The 19608-nt window shown below is 38.5% G+C and overlaps 2 protein-coding genes across 7 annotated transcripts; both read right to left on the bottom strand.

Annotated features, from left to right (window-relative positions):
• Positions 1 to 289: 289 nt before the first annotated feature.
• Positions 290 to 3492, bottom strand: LOC109818102 (uncharacterized). Of its 6 annotated transcripts, XM_020383501.3 has the most exons (5): positions 3029 to 3492; positions 1641 to 1744; positions 864 to 1115; positions 691 to 717; positions 290 to 533 (listed from the first exon to the last, which is right to left on the bottom strand). In XM_020383501.3, the coding sequence occupies exons 2-5, from the start codon at positions 1704 to 1706 to the stop codon at positions 480 to 482; spliced, it is 399 nt and encodes a 132-aa protein (XP_020239090.1). In that variant the 5' UTR covers positions 1707 to 1744; positions 3029 to 3492; the 3' UTR covers positions 290 to 479. The 6 variants fall into 6 exon arrangements, 4 of the variants coding, with proteins under 4 accessions (XP_020239090.1, XP_020239093.1, XP_020239089.1 ...); XR_002241408.3 differs by lacking the exon at positions 1641 to 1744 and having other exon boundaries at positions 607 to 717; positions 3029 to 3491; XM_020383504.3 differs by lacking the exon at positions 1641 to 1744 and having other exon boundaries at positions 676 to 717; positions 3029 to 3491.
• Positions 3493 to 14908: 11416 nt separating this feature from the next.
• On the bottom strand, positions 14909 to 15465 carry LOC145959160 (uncharacterized). The gene is made up of 2 exons (XM_083077733.1): positions 15380 to 15465; positions 14909 to 15257 (listed from the first exon to the last, which is right to left on the bottom strand). The coding sequence occupies exons 1-2, from the start codon at positions 15463 to 15465 to the stop codon at positions 14909 to 14911; spliced, it is 435 nt and encodes a 144-aa protein (XP_082933859.1).
• Positions 15466 to 19608: the final 4143 nt, after the last annotated feature.

Here is a 19608-nt window from a genome sequence, read left to right as displayed (position 1 = left end):
TTTAAGAATATTTCCTATGTATTTTACATTATAATTTTCTATACAACATCTAACATTGCTAAGAATAAGAGAAAAATACAGAAAGATTAGATATCATGGAAGTTTATCCCTAAACCAAACCGTCAAACAAAAATATTAATTAAAACTTTGGATAACACACTAACAGTATATTTTCTTTACCAATAAATTATAAAACCATATAAAAAAGTTGTTAATCAGATAAATGCTAACAACTCCTTTTTCTAACATTTTTTAAAAGTACAATAAATGATAAAGGACTCATACCGTATTATGCATATCTATATTTAATTATCAAGAAAGATATCAGCGGGGTTAAAAGTACAAAAGTAATGTGTAATTAACAATTTTCATATGTATAAAATTTTACACGAACATGTATTGCTATATATGGAGGAAGAAGTGTGAAGTACAATTGTTATCCTAGTGTGTTATCTTGATTAACTAGATATAGTCTTTAATTACTTTCCATTCTTTAAATAAAGCCCTTTTCTCGCTGATTCTGCACTAAAGAACTGCATGCATCAATAGAAATTTGTTAGCAAAAAAGGTAAAGATATATATTAATCGGATCCAATTAATATATACCAATTAGGACGTAAGCAACATGCATAAGCTTTATATAGAAGAACAAACAGAAAATTATTCGCTGCCAACCTAACTCGTAACCACCTTTGGTGTTTGGATCAAAGAACAAACCTATACAGAAAGATACGCAACATATAAATTTAAAATACATTTTACTTAATTTTTAAAAAATAAAAAAAAATATTTTTAAAAATTAGCTAATTAAAATACATAAATTTATGAAATAGAATTCATTCCTAGAAGACCAATAAACTTACCTTGACAACTTTATCTTCTGATGTACACACTTTAAGGGACCGGATAATGCATGAACTTAGGCCAGTAATTGAGTTGTTGAGAGAGAGTCTACAAATTGATACAGTTAGAAGATACCGAATCATTGGGATAGACATGTGGCTAAAGCAATAATTGAAAATCACAAGATGGGGATTTCCATAAATACACTTCTTGATGGATTTTATTGTACCAGTGTGCCCAACACTACAAATTGTATTAAGCCCATCAACAACCTGTTAATACCAACACATACAGTAACTTTCAAATCAAAATATGCTTACAAGTTATAACTTTCACTTAATTGCTAAATATATGAAATTAGCTAAAATAATAACAAATAAGCACAAATGTGAATCTTAGATCAACAAGAGAAATATCATAGAAAAAGAAGGTATAACTTGAGTAAAATTAATCAAGTTTCTACCAGCCTAATATAGCAATTTATTGAAGGATGAAAATCTGTTTTCCCATCCCTGCCAAAAGGTGATCAAACAATGATCAAGTCATTCTTATTTTTACTTTACTATTTATTCCCTCTCCTGACTCTCCCACTGGGACTATATCATTAGCAAAAGCATGCAATGAGGCACAAGCTCCTTCATATACTCAGTAAGTACATCCAATGCCAATGTAAACAGAGGATACAATTGACACAATGTCTGTAGGTCTTTGGAGCTTGGTTCAACAGAAATTTTCTCCCATTTGATAAGTTCATTTAACATTGAGTTTGTATATTCATGTATCTTAACTTCACCTACCCGATATCCAGTTGAATTTGAAGCATCCACATGCACACTATATATTCCACATGGTTGCTCTTCCATGTAACTTAGACATCCTATCCCATTATGAGCTTCATTATCTGAAGAAAATTAATATTAATAAGTCATACACACAAATTGTTCCAAATTTTAATTTACATATTCAAGAACTGACATAACTAACTACAGTCTTAAAACCTAGAGCAAGCCAGTAGATTTAAATGCGTTAAACCAGAAAAACCAAGGGTATTTTTTATAATTAAACCAGGACTATGATGCACCGATACGATACGCGTATCGGATATGAGACGTATCCGATACGGCGATACGATTATTTTAAAATATATAAGATACGATACTTGTAAGATACGTGTCATTATATATATCAATGTTCATATATTATAATAATTGTGTACATGTAATTATGATCAAATTCATAAACATTAAATATATAATTGCTATTTTGCAAATCCAAATTAAAAACATACTTATTGTACATTACTAAAAATAAATAAATTATAAATCATTTCATCATAGATTACTTTTTATTGTTTACAAATAGAAATAATATTACCAATTTCGTTCCTTTCTTAAAATTATCTATATAGAAGATAATTTTCATTTACAGTTCATCAAAGACAAATATTTCTATGTTTCTATATTAAACATGTTTATATATCTTATTTAGCTGTAATGTATATTTTATAATTTTTCAAAAATTTGAATACTTTATCGATACGTATCACTAATAAGTATTGGTGAAGTATCTGAGAGTATCGGAATTCAATAAAATTTTCATAATATTTTTAAAGGCTAGGATACTTCATTGACACGTATCGGTGAAGTATCCAAGAGTATCGGATACGGATACGTATCGGATACGGATACGTGAAGCAAATTGAAGTATCGGTGCTTCATAGAACCAGGACATTCAGTTTTTTGACTTTGTATTGCTTTTCTCATTCAATTAACAACGGCAATGCAAGCCTATCTTTCATCATCTTCCACATTTCAAAAACTTCATTTCCAAACTAAAAATCTCCACTGTTAGTAACGGTACCTTTAGATTCACAATTTTCCACCATCAACTATAAAGGCCTAGCACATTTACATTTATCCAAACAAACACAATGCAACCTCGACCCACACACATTCACAAAATGCCCCAACGTCTGAAATTTCAAATTCACACTATGTGAAGCACCATTAGTCAAAATCTTAAGCAGGGTATACCTCAAAGATACCATAGAAGAAAACGCTAAAGGAGAATCCTCAAGCAGGTGAGAACAACCAACAGCCATACCCAAATCATGATCGACTCAAACAAACCAAGACTCAAGAACAATACCATGGACAATAAACACTAACAACTTAAAATCACTAACCTTGTTACCAAGCGCTTCTTTTAGAACCCTTCTCACAAAGAAAGGCTCAGAATTGGTACTCATCACAACCACCTCGTCAGACCCATCAATCATGTCAGTATCCGCTTCTGCATCATCCAAAGTTAGAGGCTTTTCAACGGCGAGAATCGAAGGAGCATCGTCGGTGAGGCTCTCCGACAAGGCTTCGATGGTGGGTCTATCGCAACCCTAAACTTATGAATCCTCAAGTCTTCCCTTCGACGACGAACTCGTGAGCACCACCACGTTTCGGGAGAGCTTCTTCGGACTTCGGAGGGGTCTGTGGATTTGAAGCATTAACAACTGTGGATTTGGAGCATTACCAACTAGGGTTGTCGACGGTCAGGAGGAGAAGAGCCCGCGAGAGTGTCGAGAGTCTATCCAGAGGGTTTGCCCGCGTATGGTGAATTGCGCAAAAATTTGGCTTTCACAGTCAAAAATTTTGCTTGTTTATAATGTATTACTAGTACTTGTTCAAACTCTTTAATTAACTTGGTTTGTTTCCTCTTAGTCAACTAGACATAATCCTTAGTAAAGATTAATTATTTTTTAATCATGTTCAATTGCTTTGTCTTGATAAAGTGTTGTCCTTAATGAGAGTAAAAGTGTTTAGTTATGATTGTCAATCAAGTTATAAATTTTTTAATTGAAATATTCAAGTATACATTATTTTCTTTTCTTGAGACTTAAGAATACAATTGAGCTAAGTGACATCCCTTTAGTTAAAGAATTCTTAAATTTTTTTCTTTGAGGACATGTCTAGTTACCTTTTGCGAAGAAATGGAATTTATTTTATAGGTGGATTAAAATTATTCAATGGTGAAAGGTTAGGACTATGAATCATTACTAGAAGTCAAACTTGATATCATAACTCAACAAGGAAAGAGTTAAGTCTAGTATTGGAGATCTTGCATTCTTGGGAAAGAATTCTTGAACTAGAATTGGTTGACATATGACCGCATAAACTTACTCTATGTTTCCTTGATCCAATCCTACACTTGAAAAGGAGTTGGTGAAATTTTCTATCATGTAGCTTTGTTTCTTCCTCCACAAAGCATTCTTGTTGTTACTCCATGTCACTTTACTCAAAAGAATATATGTAGCTTTCTCTATCTATCTTTTCAACACGACCGAAGATTTCGAGGACAAAATTTCTTAAATGGAGGGAGAATTGTAACATTGCAAATTTTTTAATAATATAATAGTTTATTTATTATTTATTTTTATATTTATTAAGGTTATTTTCTTATAATTGTTTTAATTAATTAAATAGGTTTTATAAAATATTTTAGGAACTTTTAATAATTATGAGTGTTTTAATTAAATAATGAATATTCATGAAAATTATTTTGTTTAATATTTATTAGAGAAATATGTTTTTTATGATATTTTAAGATAATAAGTATTTGGAGAAAATATGTATTTTTATTGTTATTGTTTATATATTTTATTTTAATTATAATTGGGTTGGAAGAAAGAGATTTATTTTATATATTATATATTTGTTAATTATTAATTATTGTATTTTGTTATAATTATTTGGATTGGGAAAAATATGTTTATTGATATATTATTTATTTATTTATTTTTAAAAATTTTGGGGAAAGGAAAAGATAACTATAGTTAAAGTATTTTAACTAGATGGTTAAAAGGAGGTTAGGATTTTTAAAAGAAAAGTTTTCTTATCAAGCCCTTTTTACTTCTCTATTTTTATATATGTGCTTCAGAGCTCAAAGAATAAGAGTAGGAAGAAAATTAGTCCAGAGTCATGCATCCTTCATCTAGAGCTTGTCTAGGTAAATAAAGAAGTATGAAACTTCATTCTAGGTGTAGTTTGTATGTTGGATAATGAGATTAACCCTCAATCCCTTCTTTGTTGCTTGTATTGTATAAAAGTGGTTTCCTCGATTGATTTCATTGTGTTATTTGATCTTCCATATGATGTACTATAGTTCTATTTTATGTGGTGCGGTTGTATATGTTTCCAATTTTGTGATTAAACATATAATTGTGCACCCTAAATGGTTATTGTATGAATAGTTAATAGAGGTATATAATTAGAATGTGAAATTATTTTTATTTGAGTAATTGATGGCATAATAGAGTAGTATTAAGCTTAAATAATGATTTTTACTAATTGGATTAGAGAAGAGAGTTTGAATGTGAATTGTTTTAGATTCTGAAAACTCTAGTATGAACAGACCTTGGTATTTATTTGATTTCTCTGCATATGATTAATGAAATTGAGTTCTTATTTTTGGGTTAGAAAGTAGACATTTAGAGTTACAATTTAAACTCAAGAATCACATAAAAATGTTAAGGAATAACCAAGTTATGTGATTTAAAAGACGAATCTCATATTCTATGCGCGAAACATAACGTGCGTACATTGTAAACTTTTTGAGTAGACTTAAATGATAGAATTAGGTTTTTGGATCTTCATGAAAGTTTTAGCAATGGATGTCAGATTTCAAATTCCATTTGAATAAAATAAAAAGGAGGTATAGAACTCCAATTATGATCAAATTAGTGAGCAAAGGCCGATCTGTCAAATTTAGGCTAAAATATTGCAATTTTTTAATTATTTAAAATAATAGATGACATATTTAGCTCTTGAGGTCAGCATAGAAGTTAGAGATAATTGTATTAAATTGCTAATAAAGTTAAGAACAACTTGATATCATATATATATATATAGGATGTTTGGATTACACGATGCCTTACAAGGTTAAGTTGTGGAAATGTAGTTTGAAATCAAGATGATGAATAACTTTACCCTTTAAGTGTTTGATTTTATGAATGATTTGAGATACTTATATCAATGTTTAGGAAAGATGAATTATGGTAGAAAACAATTGTTAATAGGTTATGATGTAAGTTGATTATTAATGACTTGAGGTGTTATAATGATAGCGATATCTAAGGACTTCATGTGTGATAGTGATAAAGTTGCTAGAAATTCTTAGTGACATTGATCTTAGTAATTATGGTTAAGGTTCTAAAATATGATTAAACTATCTTATAATGATTCATACTTGAGGTCTATTAAATAATGTGTAATCATTGTATTATTTAATATTTGGTTATAATGTGTGAGTATGTAATTGATATGACATATTGTGAGCTTTATATGAATTGATTGATGTGCTTTAACATTGATGCATTTGATGTGTATGAATCCTATGAGGGTCACATGATGTGAAGTCTAAGCAAGGGTTAGCCATGATATAATATGATAAGATGTGTGATGTGTTATAATATAAGACCATGTGAATATAATATATGTATAGAGTCTGTTTGACATGCATCATATTTATAAAATGTTTTTAAAGGGTATGATATGGAATACACCACCAGGGAAGGTTTCTTGTGTAAAATATTTGGAACCAACCTTAGAGATAACTCAGTTTGGAAGTCTCAAGTTTTCCCTTGTGAGCATGGGATGTGTTTTGGGCGATTTAGCTATCCCTACTAGATCCTAGTAGTATGTCCTTCTAGTGAAAGTGCGTAAAGGGTGTGACCCGACATGTACTCCTAGACTACTCTATGTTCATTGCTAGCGACAATGTACAAGTGTGATGTGCGATGTTTTTACTGGCGCCACATGCATGATAACATGTAGTTCGTGTCCATTGCATATGCATTATAATCTTATTTGTTGTTGCTTACTATGTTATGATGATGTGTAATTGTGTATGTTATGTCATGTTTATGTATTATTTGTGTAACAACTCGGACACACCAGAATGAGAGGGATCCAAAGATTGTACAAGTATGAGATTATATGTTAAGGATAACTTAAAGGAATGAATTTGTACTATTTATACTAACAAGATGCATATACTTTTTGATAGCTTATTCCATAAGAACTCCATAGTTAAGCATGCTTGACTTGGAGTAATTCAAGGATGGGTGACCTTCTAGGAAGTTTTCCAGAAAGTGTGCGAGTGAGGAAAAATCACATTGAAAAGTCTTGTGTTGGTTTATGGGGTCAATCGTTGATCCTAAAAACATAAAAACATCTCAAAAAAGGCTACCTACAAAGGGTTTTGACTGATGAAGGGTTTTGACCAACGAGAAGTTGTGTGAAGTGTCATCGTGTGGAGTGTCATGGAATGGATCCGTTGAGATGTCAAATTTGAAGGAAGTTTCATTATTCACTCTAAATTGTGACACGTGTACATCACTAAATAAACCTCTACTAACTTTTGGTAACTTCTTTAACTCCTTTACTTCGATGCTCGAAAATCTCAATTGATAATTGCCTCACCTGAGTCTTTCTCCTTTCATCTTTGCTCTTCAAGTCTCTTGAAAATTTACATATAACAGTAACATTCACTAATGTGGTAGGGGCTTTTTATGTTGAGTGTTTTGGAATTCTATGTTGGTCCTGGACGTGACATATATCCTAACAACATAGAATGTCTAAACATTCTATGACAAGTCAACATGCAGTGTAAAATGTTCACTTTCAATGTTGAGTGGTTAACGCTTGTCATAGTATGGGTACCAAATGTGATGTTTTAATCACATTGACACCTAAATTCTATGATAGGTGTGACATTCTATGACAGGTGGTCATACCTATCATAGAATGTGAAGTTAGATGAAAACACATAGAAGGGGGGGGTTGAATATGTGCATGTGTGAACAAAGGAATTTTAAAAATATTTTCATAGAGAAGCTCTTTTTTGTCCAATAAAATATGAATTTAAATATTTGAAGACTGTGCAAGGTTTGCTTAGCAAAATATTTTGCATCTAAGAGTTTATCATCTGCTCAAGGAAAATGTTTCTTAAAATAATATGTCAAGTGCGTGCATTTTCCTTTTGAAGAAGGTTGCATTGAGAAATAAGTAGTAGACGAAACTTTCAGTATAATAAATTAGCTAAACAAAGTTTGCATCTGCACTTGAGAAATAAGTAAAGAAAATGTTCCTTAAAAGGAAAATGTTCTTTAAGATACGCAAGTATATTTTTTGTCTGAAGATGGTAAAAAAAATGATTAGTGGACGAAATGTTTAGTATGATATAACAACTAAATAAAATTTTGTCTGAAAATAGGTAAAGAGTGTAAAGTGTTTTATATTGATTCGCTCAGACTGAGCTACATCCAGTCTCATGTTCCACTAGATTTTCAATTAAGTACAAATAGTATTATCGAAGACTTCTAGCCCGCCAACTTCACTCATTACCGCTAGTATTCTTTGATCAGCCTTTTCAGGCTTATAATGAGTATTCTCAACCACTCCTGGTTGGCCAACTTCACTCATTGGTGTAGACGCCCAATTTCGTCTAGGCTCACAAAAGCAATGAAATAGACCTCTATTATCAAGGAAAGGAGCTCCCGAAGCATGGAAACAACAGGACATGACATCAGAAGACCTAAAGCCTAAATAAGCTGGTTTTGGTAGCCCAGAATTGGTGGTTCCAAGATTAGAACGGGCTGTTCCCAAAATAGAATGGCCCGTTCCAAAGCAAGTTGTTACAAGCAAGATTTAAACCCAGAACGGGACGTTTCACTTTAGGAACGGGCTGTTCCAGATTTTTATTTTACTCATAATAGACTTGCCCAGAACGGGCCGTTCTAAAAGTGGAACGGGCCGTTCCAAATCATCAAATGGGCCTAAAACCCTAGTTTGGAACATGCCGTTCCATAATAACTTATTGTAAGTAAAATTTGAACCTAGAATGAGCCGTCCCACTTTTGGAATGCACCGTTCCAGATTCTTATTTTACCCATAACGGATCAGCTCTCTCTCCTATTGTATTTCTTTCTTGAATTTCGGTGAGGCAATTGTAGTGTGAAAGGTTGTCACAAAGCACCTTGATTTTTCATATGTGAAGATCTAACAAAGCTTGTTACGAGGTATTTCAATCAATCTTCTTCTCTAACTTTTATTTCTTATGTTTATCTTCTTCTCTATCTTTTATTTTTCATCTTTAATAAACATTGTTATAACAAAAACAATCATGTAGATATTTTAGAGTCAATTGTTTAATTTAAATTTTAAGCATGTAAATTGTTCTTACCGGAAATCTGCTGTAGAAATGATCCGCCAGGTAAGATCGGTGAGCCTCCTTCACTGGTACGCTGGTGCTCCAAGATGGGGTGGTACCTGCAAAAGAGACTCTGATGATAAAGTTAGGATTTGTATGAGTATGAATCTAGTATATATAATGCACGTACCTTGATGTATATTAGGGTTGCGTTGGGCCTTGGGCCTGAGATTAGTTGTGATTTGATTAGGTAGGGAATCTCGCCTAGACCGAGATTTCCTGAGATTGGTTACGATCTATTTAAGTGCCAAGCTGACGCCACGTAGCGCGTGCCCGAGGTCAGCTCGCACTGTGGTACCGAGCTCGGAGCTCGGCCTCGGAGTACGGATAGTACACTAGTCCCCCGAGCTCCGAAGACCGTAGGTCGAGGAGTTAAGACCGAGCTTGTCAAGTGGGTGCGACCTTTCGCGTACGCCTGCTTGCTGAGATGCCACATGTCATAATTGGTCACTTCCAAAATGTGCAAGTGGCGCGTTAATGGAAGTGACAGTTATGTAATGATGGTTTTCCATTAATGTGTCGTCAGACGTGCCCCTTGGCTGACACGTGGCGTGACCGTTTTGAATTTGGGAGAAAACCTTCTTTTCTCTCACTTGCGCCTTTCACCTTTCACTTTACTCTTTTCGTTTTCTATCTCCCTTGGCTTCTTGCGCAAGCTGCTTTGTGCACTTTCGCTTCTGTCCAGTCTCCGTCGCTGTTTTCATAGTTTTCGTCGCCGTTTCTCGTAATCCCGTCATTATTAGGGTTGTTTTGTGAGGAAGAGTATCAGGTACTTCCTTTCTACAATACTCTTTTTTATTTTCCCCAAATCTTCTTTTTCTTCTTCCCAAATCTTCTTTTTCTTTAATGGTTGGTGGAAGTGGTGCCGATTCTTCTACGCCTGCTAGGGGCAAGGTGCGGGGCAAGGCGGTGGCTACCAGGAAAGTCGTTGTCGAGAAGAAGGACCCGCCTTCGCCCAAGGACCTAGAGCCAGGCATCCCTGGTTACGACTGGGTCAGGCGTGAGATGGCAGGGGTCCAGAGCGTTTTTTGGTCCTTTCTTGAAGTTAATGGGATCCCGAGGTCGTGTAGGGTTTGTGACCCTTCCATTTCCCAGATGATCCGGCTTGAACCCTGTCAGGCCGGTGAGGGCGTGTTCATGGGGAAGTCTACTGACCCTCCCCATTTCTATATGTACCACTATTTTTTTAGGGATTTAGGTGTCTGTCTTCCCTTCACTCAGTTCGAGTGTGATTTTTTGAACTTTGTCAACTCGGCTCCTTGCCAGTTGCACCCCAATAGTTGGGGTTTTTTGAGGGCTTTTCAAGTCTTGTGTACAGTTTTAGGGATAAAGGTGTCTCTTCCCGTTTTCCTTCATTTTTACCAGTTGAAGTTGGGCGTTCCACCATGTGGCATACTATCTTTGAGTGGGAGTAGGAATGGGGGTTTGTTTACTCTCTACTCCCAGTCGTACAAAAATTTCAAACGAGTTTTTCCGAGTCGCTCTTGTGAATGTCGACCCATTAGAAGATGGGGTGTTCTACTTCAGCGGGCTGCCGAAATTTCCCTTCTATTGGTGCCCCCGACCGTCTAGGTTTCTTGGGGTGGGCCAAGTGAAGTTGACGGCTTCGGAGGCGGCCGCCATCGAGAACCTCGCCGTGCTTCCTCGTCCGCTATTGCAAGCTCGTTCTGTCACTTGCGAACTCGGCGTATAGGTAGTGGGGCTTGGAGAGTGAGTATTTTGTGTTTTGGTGGTTTGTCGAAGTTTGGGTAAATTCCCTTTGTTGATGTGTTTTATTTCCTGCCTGTAGGTATCATGGGGAAGAACTTGTGGCGTGAGCTAAAGCATCGCTACAATGTTACCGAGCTCGAGGTCCCCGAGCCTCGAAAGGAAGATGCTTCCCCCCTGAAAGTTAACCGAAAGAGAAAGAGGGGAGCGAAGGAGGTCGGGGGGACCTCTGCCCCTCCGGACATCGAGGAGGTGACCTCCAAGGCTGCCGACGCTGGTGCGGTGGACCTTACAGAGAGTCCACCACCCAATGGGGCTCCTCAGGTGGCCTCTGAGGAGATGGCTCAGACTGTAGGTTGCTCAACCTGCTGAGGTAGTGAGTACCTTATCTCTTCTATTGTGCTTTTCTGTTTTCTGACCTAGGGTCGTCTTCCGCAGGTAGGAGATGTTGCTGAGGTGGCGACCCAAGCTTCTAGGCAAGCCGCCCAGGCTGCCGAGGTGGCGGCTCCAGCCACCGAGCAGGCTGCCCATGCTGTTGAGGTAAGTAGTGTTCCTTGATTTTCGTGATTTCCTGTATGTTGTCCTTTTTCTTTTCTGACATGGCGCTGGTTTCTGCAGGCGAGGTCGGAGGTTCCTATCGTGGACTTTCCAGTTGCCGAGCAGGGGATGCTGGCTTCCGCCTCTGTCGAGGCTCGTGGCAAAGGGCCGAGTCTTGAGGTTCCCGTGTCCACCCCTGCAGCTTCGGCGCCGCCGTCTGGTTCATCGCAGGGGGCTTCCCGGAGCCAATACGTAGCCCACCACTTCGGGAAAGGCCTTTCAAAGGTGCGATTGGACCGTGTGAGTGCCTCGGCTGACATGGACTCGTTGTGGAGCGCGGGGGTGACTGCCGAGAAGTTCTTACCTCAAGGCTCGCTGAGCTCCAAAGACCAGGGGCTGATAGACGAGGTCGGGCCCGTGGATAGTTTCGAAGCTGCTCAGGTCCTTCTGCAGAGGGCTATGGCAATTATGGGCCACTGGAAGCCTCGGTGGTCCAAGCAACAAGAGGACTTGGTCAGACTGAGGGGCCGAGTTCAACCCCTGAGGGATGAGAACAAGGTCCTGAAAGGGAGAATAAGATACTTAAGGAGGAGAATACGGTCCTGAATGCCGAGTTGCGAGCCGCGAGGGGGGATCTTGTTAGGGTGCAGAAGTCCCTGGAGATTGCTCTGCGCTCAAACGAGAACTATGCTTCTCAGGTGGGCGAGCTGCAAGGTTTGGCCTCCTCGTCTCGAAGTCGGGTGTGCTTCCTCGAATATGAGGTGACGTCTTCCCGTGGTCGGGTTCGCTCTTTGGAGGATGAAGTCACCTCTTTGAAGAGTGAATTGGTGACGGCGGCCGAGAGGCACCTTTGCGACGAGGTCGTGATTGGCGGCAAATAGGAGGAGGTTGCCGCCTTGAAGGCGGAGCTGGCGAGGTAGGAGGCAAAGAGGACGGTGCTGGAGAAGAAGCTAGAGGAAACTGAATGAGCCAATGTGGTTGAACATAGGCGGGGTTTCCTCAAGGCGACTCGCCAGGCAAGGCTTCTTGCCCCAGGGTTCAACTTCTCTGCCATGCACGTAGAGAAGGTAGTCCGCTTTGGGAAGCTGGTAAGGGAGGATGACCTTGAGGGTAGTTCTAGTGAGAACGCCTCTGCGTAGGCCACTTTTTGTTGTAGCTGAGTTAATATTTTTCTATTTTACTTTTTGTTTGGAATTCAAGTATAGAACTTTGGGATATTGCTTGAATATGTATGTATATTCTTCTTTGTCTTTTTGCGTTCTCGCTTTCTTTTGCCTTTTGCGCTTTTTGGACTCGGTTTTTGCCGTTTGCGCTGTGGGACATGTGTTTGACGTCTTGGTTTCGGGTTTTAAGTATGTCTCGTACGGGTTCGAGCTCGACTTTGGATTTTCATTATTTAACTCTTGTAAAGGTTCGAACTCGACCTTGGATAAGAGTGTTGAGGTTCGTATTCGACCTCAAATTTTAACGAGGTTCGGACTCGACCTCGGATTGGCGTGCTTAAGGTTCGTACTTGACCTTAAATTGGAGTAAAATGATTTTATTAAGGTTCGAACTCGACCTTGGATAAGAGTGTTGAGGTTCGTATTTGACCTCAAATTTTAACGAGGTTCAGACTCGACCTCGGATTAGCGTGTTGAGGTTCATTTTTGACCTTAAATTTTAACGAGGTTCGGACTCGACCTCGAATTAGTGTGCTTAAGGTTCTTACCCGACCTTAAATTGGAGTAAAATAATTTTATTAAGGTTCGAACTTGACCTTGGATAAGAGTGTTGAGGTTCGTATTCGACCTCAAATTTTAACGAGGTTCGGACTCGACCTCGGATTAGCGTGCTTAAGGTTCGTACTCGACCTTAAATTAGAGTAAAATGATTTTATTAAGGTTCAAACTCGACCTTGGATAAGAGTGTTGAGGTTCGTATTCGACCTCAAATTTTAACGAGGTTCGGACTCGACCTCGGATCAGCGTGCTTAAGGTTCGTACTCGACCTTAAATTGGAGTAAAATGATTTTATTAAGGTTCGAACTCGACCTTGGATAAGAGTGTTGAGGTTCGTTTTCAATCTCAAATTTTAACGAGGTTCGGACTTGACCTCGGATTAGCGTGCTTAAGGTTCGTACTCGACCTTAAATTGGAGTAAAATGATTTTATTAAGGTTCGAACTCGACCTTGGATAAGAGTGTTGAGGTTCGTATTCGACCTCAAATTTTAACGAGGTTCGGACTCGACCTCTATAAGAACATAAAATAAGAATATGGATTGAGCAAAAGTGAGTCATTTTATTGATTATGTCTGTGTGTCTCGTTAAAAACCCTCTCAGTCAAAGACTGATGCGGGAAAAGAGTGCACAACTTGTTCATACAAAATTAATTGAAATGGAACTTAAGGAGAACTACGGGGATCGGTCCTCGGGCCATGATCAGTGGCCTCCCTACGGGTGATGTGAGCTACAGTGGGGGATCTCCCTTGCTTTGCTTGCTTGACGAGGAGATCTTCAGACTCTCAGCGTAGCACTACCGAGTCGTCTTCTGATTTGCTTTGACAAAGATGATTTTACCGTCATTCCCTGGGAATTTCATGGTGAGGTGTGGGGTGGACACTACTGCTCCGAGTTGATTCAAGGTTGGTCTCCCGATGATTATGTTGTAGGAAGTATTGGCTTCCACGAGGAGGTACCGAACCATGACTCGTCTTGTGTCCGGAGGTACTCTGACGGTTGTCAATAGGTCTACGTACCCCCGAGTGTGAACTCGCTCTCCTGCAAAACTGACTAGGGGCTCTGTGTGAGGTTGGATGAGAGAATGGGGGACGTCTAACCTGAGGAACGTCGGCCAGTACTGGATGTCGGCTGAACTCCCTTGGTCAATGAGTGTCTTCTGTACCTCCCAGTTGGCGACTTCCATGACGATAACCATGGGATCATCTTGGTTAGGGCTGACACCAACGTAGTCCTCGTCCGAGAAAGAGATTGGCGATGAGCTCTGATGCGAGGCCGAGGTGGTAGAGTGGATGCAATTGATATTCCGTAGGTGTCTCTTCCGGGTCGAGCTGCTGGCTCCTCCTCTAGCGAAACTACCTGCGATTGTGTTAATCACTCCCCGTAAGGGGGCTGTCCTGGTCTCCTGGCTTATCTCGGCTTGTATTGCGCTGCCGGCATTTTGTTGGGAGCCAGAGGGTTGGTCCGTGCGAGCTCCCGAACCACGGCCTCTGCCTCGTCCCCGACCACCATAGCCCCCTCGGTGACCTTGCTGTCGCTGGACGTACTGGCCGAGGTGACCTGCCTGGATGAGCTCCTCGATACGGTCCCGGAGCGTGTGGCACTCCTCCGTGGTGTGACCGTGGTTCCTGTGGTACCGACAGTGCTTGGACTTGTCGGTGCTGTTGGGAGTATGACCTGGTGGTGGAAGGGCGAGTAGGTTGCTGTTGCTGGCTTCCTCTAGGATGTGGACTCTAGGTGCGTTCAAGGGAGTGTAGAAGTCATATCTCCCCCCTCTGTTTGCCCTAGTCGACTTCTTGAACTGGCTGTCATTGTTGACTTTGATTTTATCCTTGTGCCCTTATTCTGGCTTCCCTGGTCCTTTTCCGCGAACCTGGTCACAGAAAGCAGAGTGTTCCTCCATCTGGATGTAACCCGCAGCGAGAGCGCGAAGCTCGTCCATGTCACGAGGAGACTCATGACATAGGTTGTCGACGAATGCCCCAGGCTTGAGTGCCATAAGCATGGCATGTAAGGCGACCTCGGGGTTCAGATTTCTGATCTTGACTGAGGTGGCGGCAAATCGTTCCATGAACGCCCGGAATGGCTCGTCGTCGTTTTGCCTGAGACTGGCTAGGGCAGCTGAGGTGACATGGTGCGGTCGGATCGTCACATACTGCGCTGTGAACCTTCTAACTAGGGTGCCAAAGCTGTCAATGGACTCGACAAGCAGTTAGGTGTACCAGTTGAGCGCGGCCGCCTTGAGTGAGGTTGAAAAACCCTACACAAAATAGCGTCATTGTTAGTGTAGAGGTTCACCTGAGTCGTATACAGGTCGATGTCCTCATCTGGGTCCGTCGTGCCATCATAGCGATCGAGGTGGAGAGGTTTCCACCCGTGGGGGAGCAGTGTCTCCATGATGCCATCCACAAAGGAGTGGCGGCGGAAAGTTGCCTAGTCTCCTACGACATGGGTGGGGGTTTTGCTGACTTTGTGGGCCGACTTGTGCGTTGGTGCATGGGACCGATGCGTGGCAGGTCGTTGAGTCGGTGCCCTAGTCGCAGTCCGAGGTTGAGAGACTGAGTGCTCCTCCTTCTCATTGTGGTTGCTCGTATGAGGGGGATGATTAGAGTGCTGCCGAGGAAGTTAGGCGCGAATCCGTTCGTTTTTCGCGTGTAGTGCTGCTAGTTCAGCCTCATTAGTGGTCCGCATTGCAGCTAGGTCAGTCTCGTGCTTGGCACGCATGTTCTGTAGATCGGCGTCGTGTTGTTGCCGCATCTGTTTGACCTGGTCTATCAACCTTCTCAATTCTGCTTCGTTATCCATGGTAGATGGATGATCTAGGTCATCTGTTGCGCGTCTGCTATGGCTTCGGGTGTGAACCGTGGCCGATAAGAGCTGTCTTGATCGGGCCCACGATGGGTGCCAAATGTTCTTACCAGAAATTTGCTGTAGAGATGATCCGCCAGGTAAGATCAGTGAGCCTCCTTCACTGGTACGCTGGTGCTCCAAGATGGGAGTGGTACCTGCAAAAGAGACTCCGATGCTAAAGTTAGGGTTTGTATGAGTATGAATCTTGTATATATAATGCACGTACCTTGATGTATATTAGGGTTGCGTTGGGCCTTGGGCCTGAGATTAGTTGTGATTTGATTAGGTAGGGAATCTCGCCTAGACCGAGATTTCCTGAGATCGGTTATGATCTATTTAAGTGTCGAGCTGACGCCACGTAGCGCGTGTCCGAGGTCAGCTCGCGCTGTGGTACCGAGCTCGGAGCTCGGCCTCGGAGTACTGATAATACATAAGTAATTATCAATAAAAGAGGATTTAATATTTATATTATTATTTTTTATAATGTTAACTTCATCATAGGGTACCGATTAAGGGCGTTATAGGGGTGCTTAATACCTTCCTTACACGTAACCGACCCCAAACCCAATTCTGGTTATCAAGGCCATTATTGGACTTTAAAAAAACCTTTTCTTTTTCCAATGTTTTGAGTAAAACATTGGTGGCGACTCCTAAGAACCTGTTTTCAAAACCATTGATTAAGGATTAGTCTGGTCTCCAGGCATTTCTTAATTGATGAGACTTTTAAAAGGATGTCTAAACCATAGGTCGCAAGATCATAAATTTTTGGGTTGCGACAATTGGCTCTAGTATTCCTTAATCAGCCTCTTCAGGCTTGTAGTGAGTATTCTAAACCACCTAGGTCATGACCACTCCTGGTCCCAAGTATTATCAACCACTCTTGGTTGGCTAACTTCACTCATTAGCTCTAGTATTATTTAATCAGCCTCTTCAGGCTCGCATTGAGTATTTTAGACCACCCAAATCACGACCATTCTTGGTCCCAAGTATTATCAACCACTCCTGGTTGGCTAACTGCACTCATTAGCTCTAGTATTCTTTAATCAGCTTCTTCAAGCTCGTAGTGAGTATTCTAGACCACCCAGGTCACGACTACTCTCACTACAAGAAAATTTGCTATTTCAGATGACCAAAATCCGTGGGAAATTCAAAAAATCTGTGGGTAATAGTGCATTTTTGACGGATTACTGACGAACACCAATCCGTCTGTAAATTGCTCGTCTGAAATATTTACCGACAAATTTTTATCCGTGGGTAACTTTTCGACGGATTTTCCCACAGATTTATTCGTGGGAAATTACCCACGGATTAGTCCGTGGGAAATTACCCATGGGAAATTTCCGTGGGAAATTTTGTGGAAAATTATATTTTTTTAAAAAAATTCAAAATTGTATTAAATAATTATCCTATTTAAAGATATTAAATCAAACATAATTATGTAAATAAAAAAAAGCTCATTCATACAAAATAAAATGTCATACATAACAAATAAAATTTAGGAGTTCAAATTTAAAAATCACATAGTACGATCAGTAGAATTATAATATAATGTCTAATAATCAGAATATCCAGGTGAATTTTGTTGATGTTGGTCATTAGCTTGTTGATCCTCTGTTGGTTGTCGATTGTCTTGTTGTTGGTCTTGTTGGTGTCTGTTTGGTTGTTGAGGTTGATGTTGATGTTGTTGTTGCTATTGAAAAGTAGTTTGCATAATAGGTGGTAGGAATGGGAGTACAATATTGGGAAATGTGTTGAACTGAGTCTGATATTGGGAGGTCAAGGATTGAATCTTAGTTTGATACTGGGAGCACATTTGATGCATCTCTTCCTCATTAGATAAAACTAAGAAGTTGTTCATCTCATTGTGTGGATTGAGATAGTTGTGGTGCTCTGAGAGCCCAATTTGTTGAAAAACCCTCCTTGGGAAGTTGTCCCTTGGAGTGAATGTTGTGTTGTTCTCCTCTAGGACTTAGTTGATCCCGTGTGTGGGCAAGGTCGAGGCACACGTGTACAAAGCGACCACGGTATAGGGGTCAGGCCGAGCTATACTGATTACAAGGGGCTAGATATTTATTGTTGTAAAGTTGAAAAGCTGGGAACATATGGTGAATATATATGTCCTATGTTGAGATACATAGTACTAAGAAGATAAGTTGAAAGTTGTTTTAAAGTTGAATTCCTTAGTACTGTGTGGACGACATGGAAGTAGTCGATCCATGTCATGGTTGAATGACCAATTTGAGTAAGGTATCTAGTTAGAGATGTAGTCTTTGACTAGGTACTGAAGGGTGAGTGGTACTTGGAGGACAGTGGGTGGGCTAACTCCATATGTGGATTGGTGATGCTAGCCAAGGCCATGGTAGGCTCATACCCAAACCCTTCTGTCCTGATAGTAGTACTGGACCTCCGAGTCTAAGTGGCACACTTGAGCAATCGCCTATTGTTGTCTATACCTGGTTCTCTTCGGAGTTCCTAATGTTGTTCTATACCTGACCTGGTTGAGATAGATCAACGCTGGATTCGGTAGGGTTTATGCCACCTAGATTGCTCAATTCACTACAAGAAAAATGTAAATTTTCGACGGAAAATTTCCGACGGATTTATTTTTCCGTTGGAAATTTTTGACAGAATTTTCCGTCGGAAATTTTCTGTCAGAAATTTCCGACAGAAATATAAATCCGTCGGAAATCATTTTTAATTATTATATTTAATTATTATTTTTAATTTCTTTTTTTAATTTCTTATTTTTAATTTATTATTTTTAATTTCTTATATATATTTGTAGTATTAAAAATTTTATATATCTTTTAAAGGTATAAATACATATTATAATTATTTATTACAAGTTTTTTATATCTACGATTAGTATTAAAGATGTAAATAAATTAGGTCATACTATATTTTATTATAATTTACTTGGTTTGAACATAACTTTCTTTCAAAATATATATTTTAAGTATGACTTATTTATCTATCATAGACAATTTTTAAATGTTTGGGTAGAACTACAATCATAAAGACTTATTTTATAATAATTTAACACTATTAAAAATATAAAAATAAATATGTTAACTTTATAAAAATAAAGTTTAATTTATTTATGATATAAATATATTTTTAATATCTAATATATATTTTTAGATGATAATTTATTTTAAAATATATCTTATAATAACAATTCTAAATAGAATATAAATCTTATGATTTTTCTTATTTTGATTTTTTTAATCAATGTATACAATTTTACTATTTTGATTTTTTCAATCAACGTATACAATAAATAAAAAACACAAAAGATAAACATGCATACTACAAATTTTATTTTATCAAAAAATTATTTGTTTTAATATATTAATTATATATGTGAATATTAAGATATATATATATATATATATATATATATATATATATATATATATATATATATACAGGGACAGCTGCACGTTTAGAATAGTGAGGCAATTGCTCTCACTACTAATGAATTAATTATAATATATATATATATATATATATATATATATATATATATAATATAGGGGGTTATAATTATACCAGTGTAACTTTTACTGAGTATTATGCCGCTCTATAACTTTATATTAAATGTGAATTTTATAAATCCAACCGTTAAATTGAAAGTTCATATCACTTTATACGTGTATATCAAATTTTTTTAAAATTGAACAACAACTG

Source organism: Cajanus cajan, chromosome 1, assembly GCF_000230855.2.
Source record: "Cajanus cajan strain Asha chromosome 1, NIPB_CcT2T_4, whole genome shotgun sequence".
NCBI classification, from domain to species: domain Eukaryota; kingdom Viridiplantae; phylum Streptophyta; class Magnoliopsida; order Fabales; family Fabaceae; genus Cajanus; species Cajanus cajan.
This window is presented reverse-complemented; position numbering and strand designations above follow the sequence as displayed.

Bases quoted from the DNA above. Each gene is read 5' to 3' on its own strand.
- LOC109818102 (XM_020383500.3), bottom strand. From the start codon at position 3,121: ATGATTGATGGGTCTGACGAGGTGGTTGTGATGAGTACCAATTCTGAG. The intron at 1,116-3,028 runs GTTAGTGATTTT...TGGTATTAACAG, and splicing joins AAGAAGCGCTTGGTAACAAG to GTTGTTGATGGGCTTAATAC. The intron at 718-863 runs GTAAGTTTATTG...CTTTCTGTATAG, and splicing joins CAGAAGATAAAGTTGTCAAG to GTTTGTTCTTTGATCCAAAC.
- LOC145959160 (XM_083077733.1), bottom strand. From the start codon at position 15,465: ATGGAGACACTGCTCCCCCACGGGTGGAAACCTCTCCACCTCGATCGC. The intron at 15,258-15,379 runs GTATACGACTCA...GTCCATTGACAG, and splicing joins CCAGATGAGGACATCGACCT to CTTTGGCACCCTAGTTAGAA.